The sequence below is a fragment of the Rhinichthys klamathensis genome, unplaced genomic scaffold, assembly GCF_029890125.1.
Source record: "Rhinichthys klamathensis goyatoka isolate OS25496 unplaced genomic scaffold, OSU_Roscu_1.1 h1tg000976l_1, whole genome shotgun sequence".
Taxonomy (NCBI): domain Eukaryota; kingdom Metazoa; phylum Chordata; class Actinopteri; order Cypriniformes; family Leuciscidae; genus Rhinichthys; species Rhinichthys klamathensis.
In genome coordinates, this window is record NW_026607288.1 from 122,708 (window position 1) to 138,933 (window position 16,226).

Genomic DNA, 16,226 nt, shown 5'->3' on the forward strand with positions numbered 1-16,226 from the left:
GGAACTTGCATGAAATATGAGTCTTAAATCTATGAGTGACAGCTTATTTAAGGGTTTAACAGTCAAGTTATACTAACGTCGAGTAGACGCTCAAATGTTCATTGGGTGAATCATACACTGGTAACCTGATCATGCCAGCAACCATTTAAAATACTGCAATGGTATTTATTGAAATCTAACATTTTAAAAGACAAGTTAACCAAGACATAGAAAAGAACAAAACAAAAAATATGGGGAAAAAAATGTCGAGGTCTGGTCCAATGGTGAGGGCACCTATATACTCCAGTGCTGAAAGGACCTCCAATTTTCAGCAGGCAATGAACAAGATGGTGAAGGTAATGGAAACATGGGTTCCTCTTTCAGTTAGTGGATGTTCTGAGTCCAGGTGGGGTGTGTGTTTTGACTCTGCAACAGTCTATGGAGCTCTTTGAACTGCTCCACCGTCTGGTCTTTCAAGTCGGGGTTGGAGATCTGCAACCGAATACTGTCTGTAGACCACGAAAGCTCGCCTGAAAACATCTCGGTAAGGATTCTTGCAACAACTGGAACAACCTAGGAAAGAAAATGACCAATATATCATGGTTTGCTAAGTTTGAAGAATGTTAAATTATAAAACACTGCTCCAGTCCTGGATGGTGATTGGGTAAAATGCAGCATATATATAAACAAACACCTATGATGCGAAACTTCTGTTCACCTAGTTAGAGCTTTGCTAAATAGTGAATACAACACAATTTAGCAATATAGCATGGTTTGCTAGGTTTGAACGCATAATTCTAAAACAGCTCTGGTTCTGGATGCTAATTGACTACACAACACACTATATAACAACATATATGATGTGCAACCTGTTTATCTAGTTATAGCTATGCTATATTGTAAATACAATGCCATACGTCATTGCCAACAACTCAATTTGGCAATACAGCACGGCCTTGTACACCTTCCTGCATAAATAAATGACTAGCGTCTTCAAACTCCAAATGAAACCAACAAACATGGATTTCATCTTCACACCTGGACAATGATGAGCTTTTTCTCCTTGGGCTTTCTGTCTGGCCAGTCCTCACCGAAGCAGAAGTAGATCTCAAAGGGTGGTGGAGTTGGTGCCTCCCCTTTCTGATAAGAAATGAGACCTGAGGGGAAAAAAACACAATTATCACATATCAAATTAACAAAATGATTCATGCATGAGTTTGGAAGTGATTTTTACATATAGTGAATAAAATGGAGTTGGGCAATTTCGTGTTTTCTCTTTTTCACTTCCCACCAAAGACAGGAAGCTTCTGTAGCACAAGTGCTACAAAATGAAGAGAAAAGGGTGTTGAATTGGCAGTTTGTATATTTTGTCAATCTTGTGCTGCCACAGAAGAATGAATGTAAATGTTTTGTCGCCTCAATGTTACATGTATCAAGTTTTATAGCTATTCATCAACCGTACATACAATGTGTCAATATTTAAAATTATTAATTTATTCTGATCAAAATTACTTCCACTAAGATTCCTCCAAACTCTGAAACTTGAGGCTCAAATAAAATCCAGAGGTTGCCAATTGTAACATTGGGATGGAATTCATATATGCTCAATTGTTTGATATTGCTGTAATGCAGTCACAATACATTTGACATCATGATCATTGAAATCCAAAACTGGTTCCTCTTACATTGAAGGAAGTTGTTCAGACTGAAGACCCTTATCTTCATCTCTCTTTCCATTGGATTGGGCGGCCCCTGCTCAGGCACACCTGGCCCAGACCAGAACACTTTACACTGGCACAACCTGATGGCATAGATATCTTGTCCCCTGATCTCCAAAATCAGCCCTCGGTCCATCACATCCAGCAGATGATCGGTGTAGAACCTCTGCTTTTCGTTCGGGATCTCAGCGGATCCTGGAAACAGTACCTGCTGAAGAGTGACTGGACCGAACAGCTCCACCTGCTCTGGTGTGGGTGCCAGGTTACCGTAGTAAAGTCTACAACCCTGAGGGTTACTGACGGTCAAAGAACCAGCTGTCCGACCCCTGTACTGGAACTTGATGTCCAGATCAGTTACTAGAAGAGAAAAAGAGAAGACCATTTTATCAGCATCCACTTCTTGTTTTTCTTTCTTTTGTGGAATGCAAAAGGTGTTTAGAAGAATGTTGATGCTGCTCTTTCCATACATAAAAATTAATGGCAATAAAGAGAAAATAAAATACAAAGGGAATTGTGAAAGTGGTCCGTATGACTTCCAAGTCTTCTGGAGCCATATGTAAGGTTTGTGTGAGAAACAAATAAAACTTTACATTAATCACTGATCATTTTCTTAACAGCTCACCAATTTAACAAACCTTTTGGCTTTTTGTATCTGGTGTTTGCAAGTGTTAGGCCAGGTTTGACATCAATGATGCCAGATGTCAATGATGCCAAACATCATTGTAACCAATCATGATATGGCAAAATTGAAAATGCACATAATTAAATAGCATTGACTTTTTGTAATTTTGGTCACCATTAACTTACATTGTATGGAAAAGAGCAGTATGGACATCCAGACTAACATTCTCCTTTTGTGGTCTTTAGAACGACATGATGGTGTATGATGACAGACCTTTCATTTTTGGATGAAGTATTTCTTAGATAAAAGATTCTCAGTCTAACAAATTCAATTTTGATAATACAGCCAAGGTGTGCACCATATGTTGTGCCGCTATGCACACCTCTTGCAAAGTCATTTAACATCAGCATTACTCAATATAAGAGGGTGGGACTAGACTTTTTCTGAGATTTACGTATGTCTTCATCATAAATTGCAACATTAATCTAGAATAACAAGGCATTAGAGGCTTACAGGGCAACATGTGTGGACTGCTCAGCAGCTCTGAGATGCAGGGATGAACCTGGTTCTCCGCTTGAGATGGCACCTCTTGCATTGGGGTGTCCACTATGGTTGGAGGGCCAACAGAATGAGAGACTACATCCTGAAGAGCAGGAGGCGGAATAACTCCAGACCCCATTTCCATACCATTCGAGAGTCCTCCACCATGAATGGGATATGATCCCTGCTCAATTTTAATTGCACTGTGACTGGAAAATTCAGGAGGTCCTGTGCCGGGCTGGGCAAGATGAGTGGTCATAGGAGCACCTCCGTTGGGGTTATTATGGATAATTTCTCCTAAAAGGTTCATTTGAGGGTTGTGGTGGGCAGTATTATAGCCATCGCCAATAGAAGATGTGAACGGAACGTCAACTCTAGGAGGATATGCTGAGTAGCTTGAAGGGTCTATCGGAAAATATAATTATATTTTTTAGTTATAGACTTATTTCAATTTTTTTTCCAAATGACATCTACTTTGAAAAAATCTTACCAATGGAGAGTTTTACAAAGTTTTGCAGCTGAAATGAAATGGAAAAAAAAATCGTTTAATTACTATGAAGAAAGTGGCAAAAATCAGGTTGATTTTGCCATTTATTTATTTCAACAGTTATTCAAGCTATTCCTCCATGCTCCATGCTCTTCAGCACTTACCTCCTCTTCCTCATCCTCTCCAGCATCTAAAATCAACAAAAGAAGAGATGATTTATTGGCTAATCCATTTTTGAATCCCTCACTGACTAGGCATGCGTTCCAGGTCTTTACCTCCATTGACTGACTGGTCGCACACCTCATAGATCTTATAAGGCTGGACGGGGGTGTCCTTAGTGCCATCATAGTGGAGTCCGAACTCTCGGCTTTTGTTAAGTGCACAGCGGAGGTTAGCCTTCCATTTTGCTGGATCTGGCTCATCTACTCCTTCCTGGTACTTGCCTGTTTCCAGAGCCCAAGCCTGCATAGCAAAATGAGTGAATGAAGGGATGCTTATGGGAAATGTCTAGACATGTCCTGTCCCTTTTTTTTTTTAAATAGACAATGGCCTGGTTTCACAGACAGGGCTTAGATTAGGCCTTGGTTAAATTAGGATATTTAAAGGTTCTCTAAGCGATGTGACGTCACTTCTTGTTGACGTTTAAAGTATTGTCAAACAAAACGGAGGCTAGCTAGACCTAGACCCTCCCTCCTCCTCATCCACGCACTAACCCCCCAAACCCCGCCCCCAAGTCCTTCTTGTCGGTGATGGGCTGGAACTGTTTGTCATGTTTCGTGGAGCGGGTTAGCCCAGTTTGTTTTTGTTGCTGTTTGTGGAGCCTGGGCTGTCTACAGAGATCGCATTTCTTTACAGTGTGTTCAGGGGACAGGCAGCCAGCGGTTAGTGAGGAGATGTTTGCTGTATATGACAAAAAATGTTTTGGCCTAAAAAACGCGTGACATCGCTTAGAGCACCTTTAAGTAGCTTTTATAAATGTGCCTTAAATACATTACTGGTGTGCATCTTGAGACAAAACAATGGCACTGACCTATTTTAAAATATGTCAGTGCCACTGTTTTGTCTCAAGATGCACACCAGTAATGTATTTTTTAAGGCACATTTATAAAAGCTACTTAAATATCCTAATTTAACCAAGGGCTAATCTTCAGCACGGGTGGCAAGCTGCTTTCAGTTAAAACAGCTCAAACTTGTATTTTAGTCTGGGACTAGGCTTAAACCTTGTCTGTTAAACCAGGCACATGGGTCTTAAGTTAAGTTACAGTCCATTTCGAGTGTAATTCCTATTCTAGCCTTTGATTGGGCAAAATCTGCATAGTGCAGGATGAGTCAACAATATTTTTGGTCTGTTTCCAGAAAGACTAAATTTGTTGATTTTAAAGCATATCCCTGCTGATTGTGTAGTTTTTTAATACACTATGCATAAAGACGCAACAAAACCGCCAAAAAAACCCCTCTAATTTTGCTTTCACAAGGTCTTTAACCTCAAGGTTCTAAACTTTTCATGACTTCCTCTTAAAATCTTGCTGCAGTTAAGTCAAGTGGAATTGAAACTCCATTTTTAGTTCTCGAAAAGAGTGGTTTCAAAAGTACTGAAAAGCCTATCTTTGAACACATCACTAGAACTTGTAAATACAGACATTTAATGGTTCAATGTTCTGCAATAGACATTGTTTTTAAAAGCATGCGAGGGCAGCGGTTCACAATTCAATCATTTTCTGTTATTGCAAGTAATACATTCTGAAAAGTGAAACTACTAGATATTTCAGTATATTGAAACTCTAAAGCAGCCCAAAATTTGAGTCCTAACTTTAGAAAAGAATAAGGGTTGTGACAAAGAATGTAACCTCAGCATCCAGGTGACAATCTTGGGTTGGTGTTGAAACTGAGCTCATATTATGGGTAAATACTATTGCAACATCCACAAAAAGGGTTATAAACAGCACGGGTGATGCCAAAACCATATGATTCACCTTAAAAATAGTGTTCTCCTCTTCCAGGGTAGGCATATGACGGGTGGCGTGTCTCCATGGGATCCGGAACAGTCTGCGCTCTTGATTGAGCCAGTGCAGTCCTGGGTATTTCCCACTGTTAATCTGGTGGAGTGAGAAATGTTTACTTTTCTAATGTAGAACTTGCTCCGGATGCAAGATTTCAAATGATATTCCTTCTATTATTCCCTCCATTTTAGATGCTGATATCTGGAAGCACTGGATGGGTGAAAAAGCAAGGTGGTAGCCGGGCACTGATACCTTTCCAATCTGTTTGAAGCATTGACGATGACGAGGTAAAGATTATATCAAGTGTTTGAAACAGGGGTATGTTACATCCCCAGTGTGGTTTTATGAATATCTTTGTTGGTTTGGAAATATGGTTAAAACTATTCTATGACCAATATTTTCATTTACACACCTCACAAATTCGCATATCATGGAAAGCATACAGTGACCAGAGACTTTTAAGTTGACAAAAATCACCATTTAGGTGGGGTCAACATTTCAGGAACTTTCAAAGGCCAAAAAACAGCACCAATAGTGAAGCGATGCAGGAAGCACTGTTCACACAGAAGTCACTTTTAAATCAAGCAGTTTTTTTGTTGTTGTTCAATGCGGCGAATTCAGAGTGTTGCGAACTCTGCGTGGGGAAATCTTTAGTCCTCAAGAGAAAATCCCAATTGCATGGATTTCTATTGACTCTACTGGATTTCATAAATCTGCAAATGCACACTTTCAAAACAAATTTTAGGTGTCATAAAAGCAGTCTATCCAACTTTTGCGCTATATTCCGTTTCTGATGTCATCTGAGGAAAAGACTGAAATTTAAGTCATTTTCCACTTAAAAAACGTACCCTCTGCTGTAGAACTCGTATCATTTGCGTATGCACATATATTTAAAAAATGCTGTGTCATGACTGGTCATCTGACGTGAGAATAAATGCAAATGGCATAATAAGAGTCATTACAACTATTTGCATGGTGCTTTTTGTTCATGTGCAGAGCTTTACCTGGTCATCATTCGCTTTAATTGTATTAAAAGAGAATCTGCTTTTTATGTTCCACATAAGAAAGTCATACAGGTTTGGAATGACACGAGGGTAAGTAAATGATGCCAGGATTATAATTTTTGGGTGAACAATCTCTTTAAAATCCATCTTCAAAAAGGTTACAATGTGATTAATAGATCACAATTCACCTGTGCCAGCAGCCATGGCTTCAGTCGAATCCTCCGTGGTTGACCACTCATGGTGCTGGAGAACAAGGGGGTCGGAGGAGGTGGTGGTAATGTGAACACTTATTTTGGTCAGCAATTATAGCACTGGGGCAAAAAAAAGAAAAAAGGAATAGTTACATTGTTGACAGATGATTTAGTCTGGAAGTCGGCAACTATCAGAGAAGAACATAATTAAAAGTTGAATCTGCAAAGTTGGCACAACCAAAGAGATGCTGAGATGGACAAGCTGAAAAAAATCTTATATAACAACAAAATTAGGGCAATTTTAGGGCAACAAGTCGAATAAATATTTAGCACAAAAGCTGCACAATGACAAATGTGACAAGACGTGAGCCTTCAGGCCTCTGCCAAGTACTCAAACCGCTGCTATAAAAGCAGGTGCTCGTGGGAAAACAGAAAGCATGTGGGATGTGGTATTTAGTTTTTTAAAAGCTCAGTAGCGGGGAGGTCATGTTACCTCTGTAAACACACGACAACATGACTGAGCACAATAACAGCCAAGATCGAACGCCACCATTAGCGCAGTCTGCTTTTATAAGGGGGGAAAATGCCAAGGTGCTGATGTAATAGCTGTGTAACTGACTTATGCAGAAATGAAAAAGAGGCTGTGAAACTTTCAAAGCCATTTCTTATTAAACACACTGACAGTTCGGCAACTGATCAGCATTCAGCACCTTGGCCATGTGAGCTTTTTCAATGAGTGTTAAACGATATTGATATTGCACTCCCATAAAGGAAGTTCAAAATACTACTAAGTTCATCCATTATGAATTGCTGAGGAACAATTATTAACCAAATGCTAAGAGAGTAATTTTGATTTGGTGTAGGATAGAGAAGTAGGTGAGGTTCATCTGTTCAGTGTTCTCCAGTTAAGTTCCTTTAACTTTATCTCTATGGGTAACAAACCCAGTTCTCCACTTTTAGAGCATATAATAGGGTTAATAATGTCCCTCAAAAACCTATTTTTATTTATTTTTCATGCATAAAAAAAATTAAGGAACTATTTAGAGTCAAATAAATTGTTTTTGTAATGAGAATTTGCTAAAAGCAACAATGTGTGTCAGTGGAAAAACAGGACATATTTGTATTTAGATTATGTTGTATCACATCCATTACTATTATCATCCTTTTTTAGTATTTACTCAACATTTAAGTTAAATTAAGGCAAACCATTAAAAGTAAATTGAGATAATTCTATTAGACACTGTCAGCAGTTAAAGCTATTTTATTTTTTAGAATTCTAACATTAAATGTTCAGTCACCCACTTTCTTTTTTAATTTGAATTAAAAATAAATGTAACATTATTATTTTATTTTATTGTCTCATCCTTTCATTCCTAAAACATATGTTTATTTTTCATTTATTTCTTTCACATCATTGTTTATATAGCCTATTTTCTGTTTATAGATTTTAGGAATGACGTCAAATGTATGCAAATAAAACTTTAAATAGTTTTGGTTTCAAAGTACAAGCAAAATATAAGGGTTAGATATTGACTGATATCATGCTTTTAAAGTTAGTAACATGCAAATACACACAAAAGATACACATAGCCAATTACTCAAGAAACCACAATGTTGCCAAAACGCCCATTTAATTCCCACCTGTCCAAAAACGCGCCCAGAGCTTCTTAAACCACATTTTATACGACAAAACCATCCAGAATCAATGCTCTGTAAATTTTGCAAATGTTAAACAAACCTAAAATCACTTACCTGCACTGAAAAGTATCCAAACTTTGAATCGGGCTCAGTTCAGCGTTTACCTGACGGGCTCATATAGATCAGGTGAGGTTCAAATCCGCGTCGGTTCGTCCTCTAGGCTCCAGCAGATCAAATGACCGTGGACTGACTGATCACAGCTCTCCAGTACTCTCTCATATCCATGTTGTTGTTTTTTTACAAGCATGAGACGACAGAAACGTATTTGCAGAAGTAGAACAGGTACCACCCTTCCGGATGGCAGGGGCTAATGTAAACGGAAGTGGTGTGTGTTTCATTTTTCATACATGCCCTGTGACCCTGTGTTGTAGTGTTTAGCATTTGACAACAAGAAAGTGCCATAGGTCATATCATTAGGCAAAATACGAGAGGTACATACTATTTTTATTAGACTGTTAGTGCTGTTTTTAAAGTCGGTATCCCATTAGTCCATACTTTATTAACTGTAAACATTCACTAAATATGCCAAATTACAGAAAAATAAAAATGCTAATTTAATATAAGACTGTTCTAAAGGCTAAATTAAGTGTTGTTTAGACTTTAAACTGCAATGCGTTTATTTGTTCACTAGGTGGGTTCTGTGACTGTTGAGACTTTTTTGAGACGTCATGTGACCCCAAGGGGAACGAAAGGGAGTGACAGCAGGGTTGTTATTGTTTTATTTAGGCTATTTATTTATTCATTTATTTATTTATTTTTATTAATAATTTTTTACTTGCAGTATTTATTTCATATATTATACTGTATATCATTTTTATAACTTAATATAAACACATTTTGGAATCATAGGCCTATATATTTTTTTTCAGTGTATAAATTGGGTGTTTACAAAAGACACCCTTTTAGATGGGTCCGTGGCATCGAAAAGATTAAAAACACCTGCATTAGACTAGCATAGAAGTGTACCATATGAGCTTGGTATACTTTTTTGTTTTGTTTTTATTAAGACTAAACAGCATTTTAATTCGTTTTTTATTATTAATGTGCTTGCAGTTTCATGAGTTCGTGTTAATGAAAAGACTGCATCAAATATTCTGGTTTTAAATTAATTCCAAGAGTATTTAAACGAAATAAGGAAAAAGGAAAGAAAAAAAAAGTTAAAAAGTTAAAAAGTGATTCATAATGGAGGTTCCGAGTTTGCGCAATGACGTTGTGCGTGACCTGCGTTTCCAGGGGAACGTGACTTGTTTGGACTCTGGCGTGCAGTGTGGAAGGGTGGAACGGTGGAAGTATTCAGTCGCTTTGTTACATTCAATAAATATTTACATATTTTTTTTAACAATTTTTCTTTTGATCTTAAAACGATTGTAGACTATAACCTAATTAATGCGTCTGTTTTTTAATCCGGTGCATTGTCATTTTAAACTTTTATTGTTGTTGTGACAGAAATCAGGTCACATTCATTGATGTGCACCAGGTTTAAACCCGAAAAGTTTTTTTTTTTTGCACCCTAAATGTTGTTTAATGAATGCTGAAAAGTTTGTTTTTAAATTAGACCTTTTATTTGTTTTTCATTGTTTTGAGAATGACTGGGGAAATAACAAGCACACACAGGTTTGCTAGCAACAAAAGTTTGGATCTCCAAATGATGGTACACAGTCAAGAGGTTCAGAACCTTCTGGGACCTCTTTCACTACTCTGCCACATCAATGGTGACAGGATGACAGGTTAGATCTTTCTCCACAAGCTTTCACTAGTTAATTCATTCTTGAAGTTTTGACATCAATATTACAGTATTTTGCTGATTTACAAATTCATCTTCAGACAGGTTTAAGGTCAGATCAGAGTCTTCAGCTTATAAGAAGGATAAACGCATTCCAACCTCTTTGACTCAGTTGTGCGAACAGCTGGAGGAGAGAATCATCCAGATATCACAACATTACTCCATCTGCCATGAAGACAGAGAGTCTCTGGTCAGTCTCAAACAGATTTTCATATATTCATAATATGAAGTATTTTGCACCGTACAGTAGGCCCTATTGCAGATTACATTTTATCATCAGATTGGATTCTCCTAATCCACCAAAAGCATCATATGCCTAGAAGTTCTCATGCTATTTTTGACAATTAAATAGAGAATTAGAGGGACTTTTCATGTTTAGTTCAAAATTATACATTTGTGCATGCATTTGATTTCCGTGTTCTCTTAATTCCTCTTTTCTCTCTCTCTCTTTTTTCATTATGTTTATTGCTATTCTTTATTAGATGTATGATATGTTATGTTTTTATGATTGTAATTATATTATTTCTCGTGCATATAAAATATATAGAGAAAATAAAGCCAAAACAAACAGATGTTGAGTTGTACAGTTAGAGTTTATGCAGTCAATCTCAATCTTAAAATACTCCCAGAAGTATGAATTCTTTTTAAAATGAGTTTACAATAAATCTCTTTTCTTTTTGCTTTTGACCTTCAGACTGCAGTGTTGACCTCTGAGCTGGGTCTGATCTGGCAGAACCTGAAAACCCCATCTGTGGACACCACACTGTCCCAGGAAGAGAAAGTGCAGCTGAACTGCCAGACCTTCAGTGAAGTGCTGCACATCTGTGAGCAGCTGTTTCTTCACTACCTGCAGGTGACGAAAACTCTACAGAGGCGAGGTGTTTTCAGTGACTGTGCTAATCGCAGAAGGGTGGCAGCTCAGCTCGCTGTGGACTGTACCAGACTGTGAGAGCTACTCTTTTTATCTAAATTACAGAGACTTTAACAGGCTTTGATCCCATAAAATAGCCCATTTGATGCCATATAGTGTGGCATTGCTTATTCACTGTAGATTGTGGCTGTTTCTATTTACAGCTTGAATGTTCGATCCGTAAGATGCAGGATTGTCACAGGAATCAAGGCTGCACGGAAGGCCAGAACAAGTGCTGTTACACAGAAGAAGACACTACAAACATGCTCTGATAGCATGGAGAGGTCCATGATGGGCACACCATGGGAAAAAGCTGTGGAGGATGACCTCAAGGAGGTGCGTTTGTGTGCATGTGTGTTGTAAAGAGAGACGGTAAGGTCATATTAATACGTTTCTATGTGTCCAGATTCAGGAGAAAATCGGGGAGCTGGATCTGCAACATGTGTATGATCTCCTGCCCTGCCACATGAAGCCAATCTTCTATAAGACAGACACACGGTGTACGGCAAGATACACCGATACATTTAGGGATAGTTTACTCACTCTCATGTTGTTCCAAACCTGCAATGTTGTTTTGGTTGACAGACAGACAGACAGACATAGATAGATAGATAGATAGATAGATAGATAGATAGATAGATAGATAGATAGATAGATAGATAGATAGATAGATAGATAGATAGATAGATAGATAGATAGATAGATAGATAGATAATGTAAAGGTGAGTGAGTAATATAGATAGATAGATAGATAGATAGATAGGTAAATGTGAGTGAGTGAGTGAGATAGATAGATAGATAGATAGATAGATAGATAGATAGATAGATAGATAGATAGATAGATAATGTAAAGGTGAGTGAGTAATATAGATAGATAGATAGATAGATAGATAGATAAATGTGAGTGAGTGAGTGAGTGAGTGAGTGAGTGAGTGAGTGAGTGAGTGAGTGAGTGAGTGAGTGAGTGAGTGAGTGAGTGAGTGAGATAGATAGATAGATAGATAGATAGATAGATAGATAGATAGATAGATAAAATAATTTGAGTGAGTAATATAGATAGATAGATAGATAGATAGATAGATAGATAGATAGATAGATAGATAGATAGATAGATAGGTAATGTAAAGGTGAGTGAGTAATATAGATAGATAGATAGATAGATAGATAGATAGATAGATAGATAGATAGATAGATAGATAGATAGATAGATAGATAGGTAAATGTGAGATAGATAGATAGATAGATAGATAGATAGATAGATAGATAGATAGATAGATAGATAGATAGATAGATAGATAGATAGATAGATAGATAGATAGATAGATAGATAGATAGATAGATAATGTAAAGGTGAGTGAGTAATATAGATAGATAGATAGATAGATAGATAGATAGATAGATAGATAGATAGATAGATAGATAGATAGATAGATAGATAGATAGATAGATAGATAGATAGATAGATAGATAGATAGGTAAATGTGAGTGAGAGAGTTATAATTCAGGATATTAGATCAGGACACTGTATCTTTGCATGTGTCCAGGTTCCACAGCCCGCATGGCCAGTATACCGACACAAGAGCAGGATCAGAGTTCCAGTCAAAACCGGTTGTTCAGAATGAAGGTGACCAGGACTTTTTAAGTCCATATTGCATATTGCAACTTTTCAAAGAGTAGCCTGCTTCACAATTTGTCCTTTCACTCTCTCAGGGATGTCATTCCATGCCTGACCTACAGAGGGAGACACTGCTGGAGGAGCTGGAGATAAAGCTGCCGAATCGGCCTCCATCCCCATTGGCCCTACTGTCCACAGATCCTCCCTCCACCTTGGAGAAACACATCAGTCCTGGGGAGGATCTGAGGAGGTTGGGCTGTTACGAAATACCCATACAACATATAAATCAGAGTGTCCATGTGCATGAGTAATCGGAACTGAAACTGCATTTGTGCGTATGTGTGTTTTTTTTTTTTTTTTAGATTATTAAAAGAAAGCGATTACAAGGATGACAGTGTTTGTGAGACAGATCTGTGCCCACTTATAGAAGCCAGGATCTGTTATAATTCTAGCAGACTCCAAAGGCTCAAACAAAGACTACAGGTACAGAAATAAACTCCTTGCGGCCATAATCGTGTGCAGTATACCTGTGAGCCATCTGCAAATGTGATTTAATGGGCATTTCTTTCTAGAAAATGGAGGAAGAAGAGGAAACAAAGCACAAAGTTCTTGTGGAGAAACCTTCACACACACAAGGAGACGTGGCCATAGTGGCGGTTTCACCTCACACCATTGTGCGCACAGCAGCAGCCAGAGCGTCCGATAGGGTTCTCCCAGAGACCATCAAACTGTACCCACCAGTCTACAATGACCTCAATAAAGAGGTGCTACTCTGATATAACAGCAGTGTTATTTTACTATTTTATATATATATATATACAGTATACATATCCCTCCTACATTGTAGCTACGACATCTAATTTGGCTTATATAGGACTTACCTGTATAATCATTCTAAACCTCTAGATCGATTCAGCATCGGTTACTCAGATGGATCGGAACTTGGTTGGAGAAAATATAGAAATAAGCAAAGTCTATGACGAGTTATCCAAAAGTATTTCAACAAAGTATTTCAACTTTGATGAGGTAAGCCGAGTTAGAGTTTGTGGACTCAAATGTAGATATTTTGTTGGTGACATATCACAACATCCTCATATCACGAAGTTGAGAATATTAAAAGCAGCTTTCTATCTTAGGACCCCAGGATTGAGCCTGCTCTGACCAATGCCACATGCTGCTCAAAAAGAGTAATGGATGGCGAATCAATCAACCCATCACTCAGGAAGCCCAGCCCATACAGCATATCCCACAGGTGTTCTCTTCTTCCTTATTATCAGTGCTTGTGGTTATTTGGTCCCCCGAAATGCTATCAAATCTTAAATTTAACGGCATAAATGCAGAGAGAGAATAAAGAGGTCTGAGAACAGAAAGAGGCCTGTGGATGCGACTGCACGAGCGTACAGAGCTTGGTTTCAGTGGTGGAGGTGTCAACTATCACTGGATGATTATCTTAACTACATTTCCAACCAGGTAAGTTTATAATAGCAGTGTGTTTATGAGCGATAAATGCTAAATGTATTCAGGATGCAGGCTCAATTGTGGACTTGAACAGTGCTTGTGTTGTTTTGAAGGACTCTGATTATCTGTCAGTGCTGTTTCACCTGTATGACAGTGATGATGAAGAGGATGAAGAGGCAGAGAGACACAAGCTGGCTCAGCTGCAGAGAGACAAGAGGAGAAGGTCTTGTACTAACAGCTGGGATTCATTTCTAGTTAATCCTCCATTTTCTCTGAGAATGACACATGATGACTTGCGGTTGTTTCGTCCATGAGACAACACTGCTAATACTGGGAATGTGACTGTCAGCAAAATGGCTAATCACAAATGTTTTGCCTGTTCCATTTATTTTATTTCTATAATTAAATCAAAGTTAGCCTGTAGATCTGACCGTCATCTCTTCCAGGAGGCAGCAGGAAAGGATCAGTTTACTCAGGAGACGGAAACAGGAATTTGTTCCTGGATTCTGGAACATCAACACCATAAATATGGGAGGACTGGGGAGGGAACCAGAACTGGATGGCATGTTATTGTTTTCTATAAAAAAAAATATTGGTACATTTATGAACATGCATTATTTAGTGTCCAAAAAGGAATGAGTGACGATATATCTGTGTTTCAGAGAGACATCCAGAAGAGGAAATACAAGATGCAGTGAGTTCCTGTTCTCTTCCTCATAATATAATGCTGCACTTCTGTTTTCCACTGATTTCTACTTCTGTTGATTTTTAGGACAGATTTCTGTATAGCAAAAATAATTTTGAAACGCACAGTTGTAGCTCAAATAATCACATTTTTTTAATGAGTTAGATAGATAGACAGACAGACAGACAGACAAGCTGATAGATAGATAGATAGATAGATAGATAGATAGATAGATAGATAGATAGATAGATAGATAGATAGATAGATAGATAGATAGATAGATAGATAGATAGATAGATAGATTGATTGATTGATGTTCTTCAGTCTGTGGGAGGAGAGGAAGATGAAGGTCCAGCTGCTGGTCTGCTGGATGGAGAACAGATGCAGGTCAGGCTGGAAAGGGTCTGGAACGCCCTGCGTCTGCCAGAAGGTCAGCGACTAGACATGGCCATCAAATACAGCTCCCATGAGTACAGGGACCATCTGCAGGAGGTAGAGATCATGAGAATAAACTCTCCTGGCTTTCCATCATGATCATCAAGGTTTTTATGTTGTCACGTGGATTTATTTGTGCTATCAGGCAATTGCTGCATGGGAGGCGGCTGCTCGTTTGATCCAGAAGAGGGAGCTCTTGCTCTCCAGGTTGGAGGACTTTGAGAGGGAGGCATCAGACCCCAACAGATTTTTCCAGCGAGGTACATCAGAGGCACAGAATAAAACATTTTGACCCTTGAAATCTACTTTTGGGATGGTGTATTGCCTGCATGGCTTTATATTTCTAGAAATTATTATAAAAGAATGATCTAATCTGATACAGATCCGATCTAATACAGAGTCATTGCGAATAAACAGGTTATCATGGTTCATCTATCGCTAGAATGGAGGAGGCAAGTCAAAGGGAGAATCTCAACTCTCAGATTTCAGTTGTAGACCAAGAACTGTCCAAGACTATAGGGCACATCACAACCCGTTTCAATGACAGCATCAGCTATGAGGTGAGTGCATCAAGGCACACCTTTGGTTATCTGCAGCAGAAACTGTCCGTCCTGTTGTTCATCCTTGTTGCTGATTTGGTTCTCACAGGGCCGGCCGTACAGGGAGAAGATGCGCTGGGACCGGACTGAGATGCTGTACTGGCTGCAGCAGGAGAGAAGGGTCCATTCACTGGAGATGTTTGTAGAGGGACGGACGGCTCTCCCTATTAGGCTTCCTCCTCTAAACCAATGCCAGGAGCTTCACTCAGGCAGCCATCAAACTCTCCACGAACAACCTCCATCAGACTGCGAGAGAAATGGACAATTTTTGCAACACTGTGAATTTTAAAAATATATATATACTCATGTAAGCCAAATACTGGCAAATAAAGCAAGATCTGTTCGTTTTTATAGAGCTGTTTTTATTTTGATTATTGCTTTTAGTATATTCTTGTTAGTTGCTGAAGAAATTTCAGACTCTGAAAATGAGTGTGGTTAAGAGTTTTACATTAAAAAATGTATTATTTATTTTATATATTATATGAATTACACAACAGTGTTA

General features: G+C 38.4%; 2 protein-coding genes across 4 annotated transcripts; one reads left to right on the forward strand and one right to left on the reverse strand.

Moving 5' to 3' along the window:
• Window positions 1–151: 151 nt before the first annotated feature.
• irf5 (interferon regulatory factor 5) lies at window positions 152–8,477 on the reverse strand. The gene is made up of 10 exons (XM_056244460.1): window positions 8,294–8,477; window positions 6,539–6,661; window positions 5,320–5,442; window positions 3,622–3,808; window positions 3,511–3,536; window positions 3,350–3,377; window positions 2,833–3,264; window positions 1,665–2,054; window positions 1,018–1,136; window positions 152–552 (listed from the first exon to the last, which is right to left on the reverse strand). The coding sequence occupies exons 2-10, from the start codon at window positions 6,587–6,589 to the stop codon at window positions 364–366; spliced, it is 1,545 nt and encodes a 514-aa protein (XP_056100435.1). The 5' UTR covers window positions 6,590–6,661; window positions 8,294–8,477; the 3' UTR covers window positions 152–363.
• A 1,237-nt stretch (window positions 8,478–9,714) lies between these two features.
• On the forward strand, window positions 9,715–16,075 carry ccdc87 (coiled-coil domain containing 87). Of its 3 annotated transcripts, none has more exons than XR_008805970.1 (19): window positions 9,715–9,966; window positions 10,064–10,212; window positions 10,717–10,967; window positions 11,097–11,268; window positions 11,339–11,432; window positions 12,477–12,556; window positions 12,643–12,797; window positions 12,910–13,030; window positions 13,120–13,311; window positions 13,454–13,573; window positions 13,684–13,799; window positions 13,888–14,017; window positions 14,119–14,228; window positions 14,452–14,571; window positions 14,672–14,699; window positions 15,015–15,182; window positions 15,271–15,385; window positions 15,524–15,685; window positions 15,774–15,875. XR_008805970.1 is itself a non-coding variant. In XM_056244447.1 (19 exons), exons 1-19 carry the CDS (start codon window positions 9,825–9,827, stop codon window positions 16,011–16,013), a joined length of 2,643 nt encoding a protein of 880 aa, XP_056100422.1. In that variant the 5' UTR covers window positions 9,717–9,824; the 3' UTR covers window positions 16,014–16,075. The 3 variants fall into 3 exon arrangements, 2 of the variants coding, with proteins under 2 accessions (XP_056100422.1, XP_056100421.1); XM_056244447.1 differs by having other exon boundaries at window positions 9,717–9,966; window positions 14,455–14,571; window positions 15,543–15,685; window positions 15,774–16,075; XM_056244446.1 differs by having other exon boundaries at window positions 9,718–9,966; window positions 15,543–15,685; window positions 15,774–16,075.
• Window positions 16,076–16,226: the final 151 nt, after the last annotated feature.

Excerpts from the sequence above, each read along its gene's own strand:
- irf5 (XM_056244460.1), bottom strand. The coding sequence starts at position 6,589 with ATGAGTGGTCAACCACGGAGGATTCGACTGAAGCCATGGCTGCTGGCA. Across the intron at positions 3,378-3,510 it reads GAGAGGATGAGGAAGAGGAG|CTGCAAAACTTTGTAAAACT; the intron begins GTAAGTGCTGAA and ends ATTTCATTTCAG. Across the intron at positions 1,137-1,664 it reads TCTGAACAACTTCCTTCAAT|GTCTCATTTCTTATCAGAAA; the intron begins GTAAGAGGAACC and ends TTTTCCCCTCAG.
- ccdc87 (XM_056244446.1), top strand. The coding sequence starts at position 9,825 with ATGACTGGGGAAATAACAAGCACACACAGGTTTGCTAGCAACAAAAGT. Across the intron at positions 12,798-12,909 it reads CCTGGGGAGGATCTGAGGAG|ATTATTAAAAGAAAGCGATT; the intron begins GTTGGGCTGTTA and ends TTTTTTTTTTAG. Across the intron at positions 13,312-13,453 it reads ACAATGACCTCAATAAAGAG|ATCGATTCAGCATCGGTTAC; the intron begins GTGCTACTCTGA and ends CTAAACCTCTAG.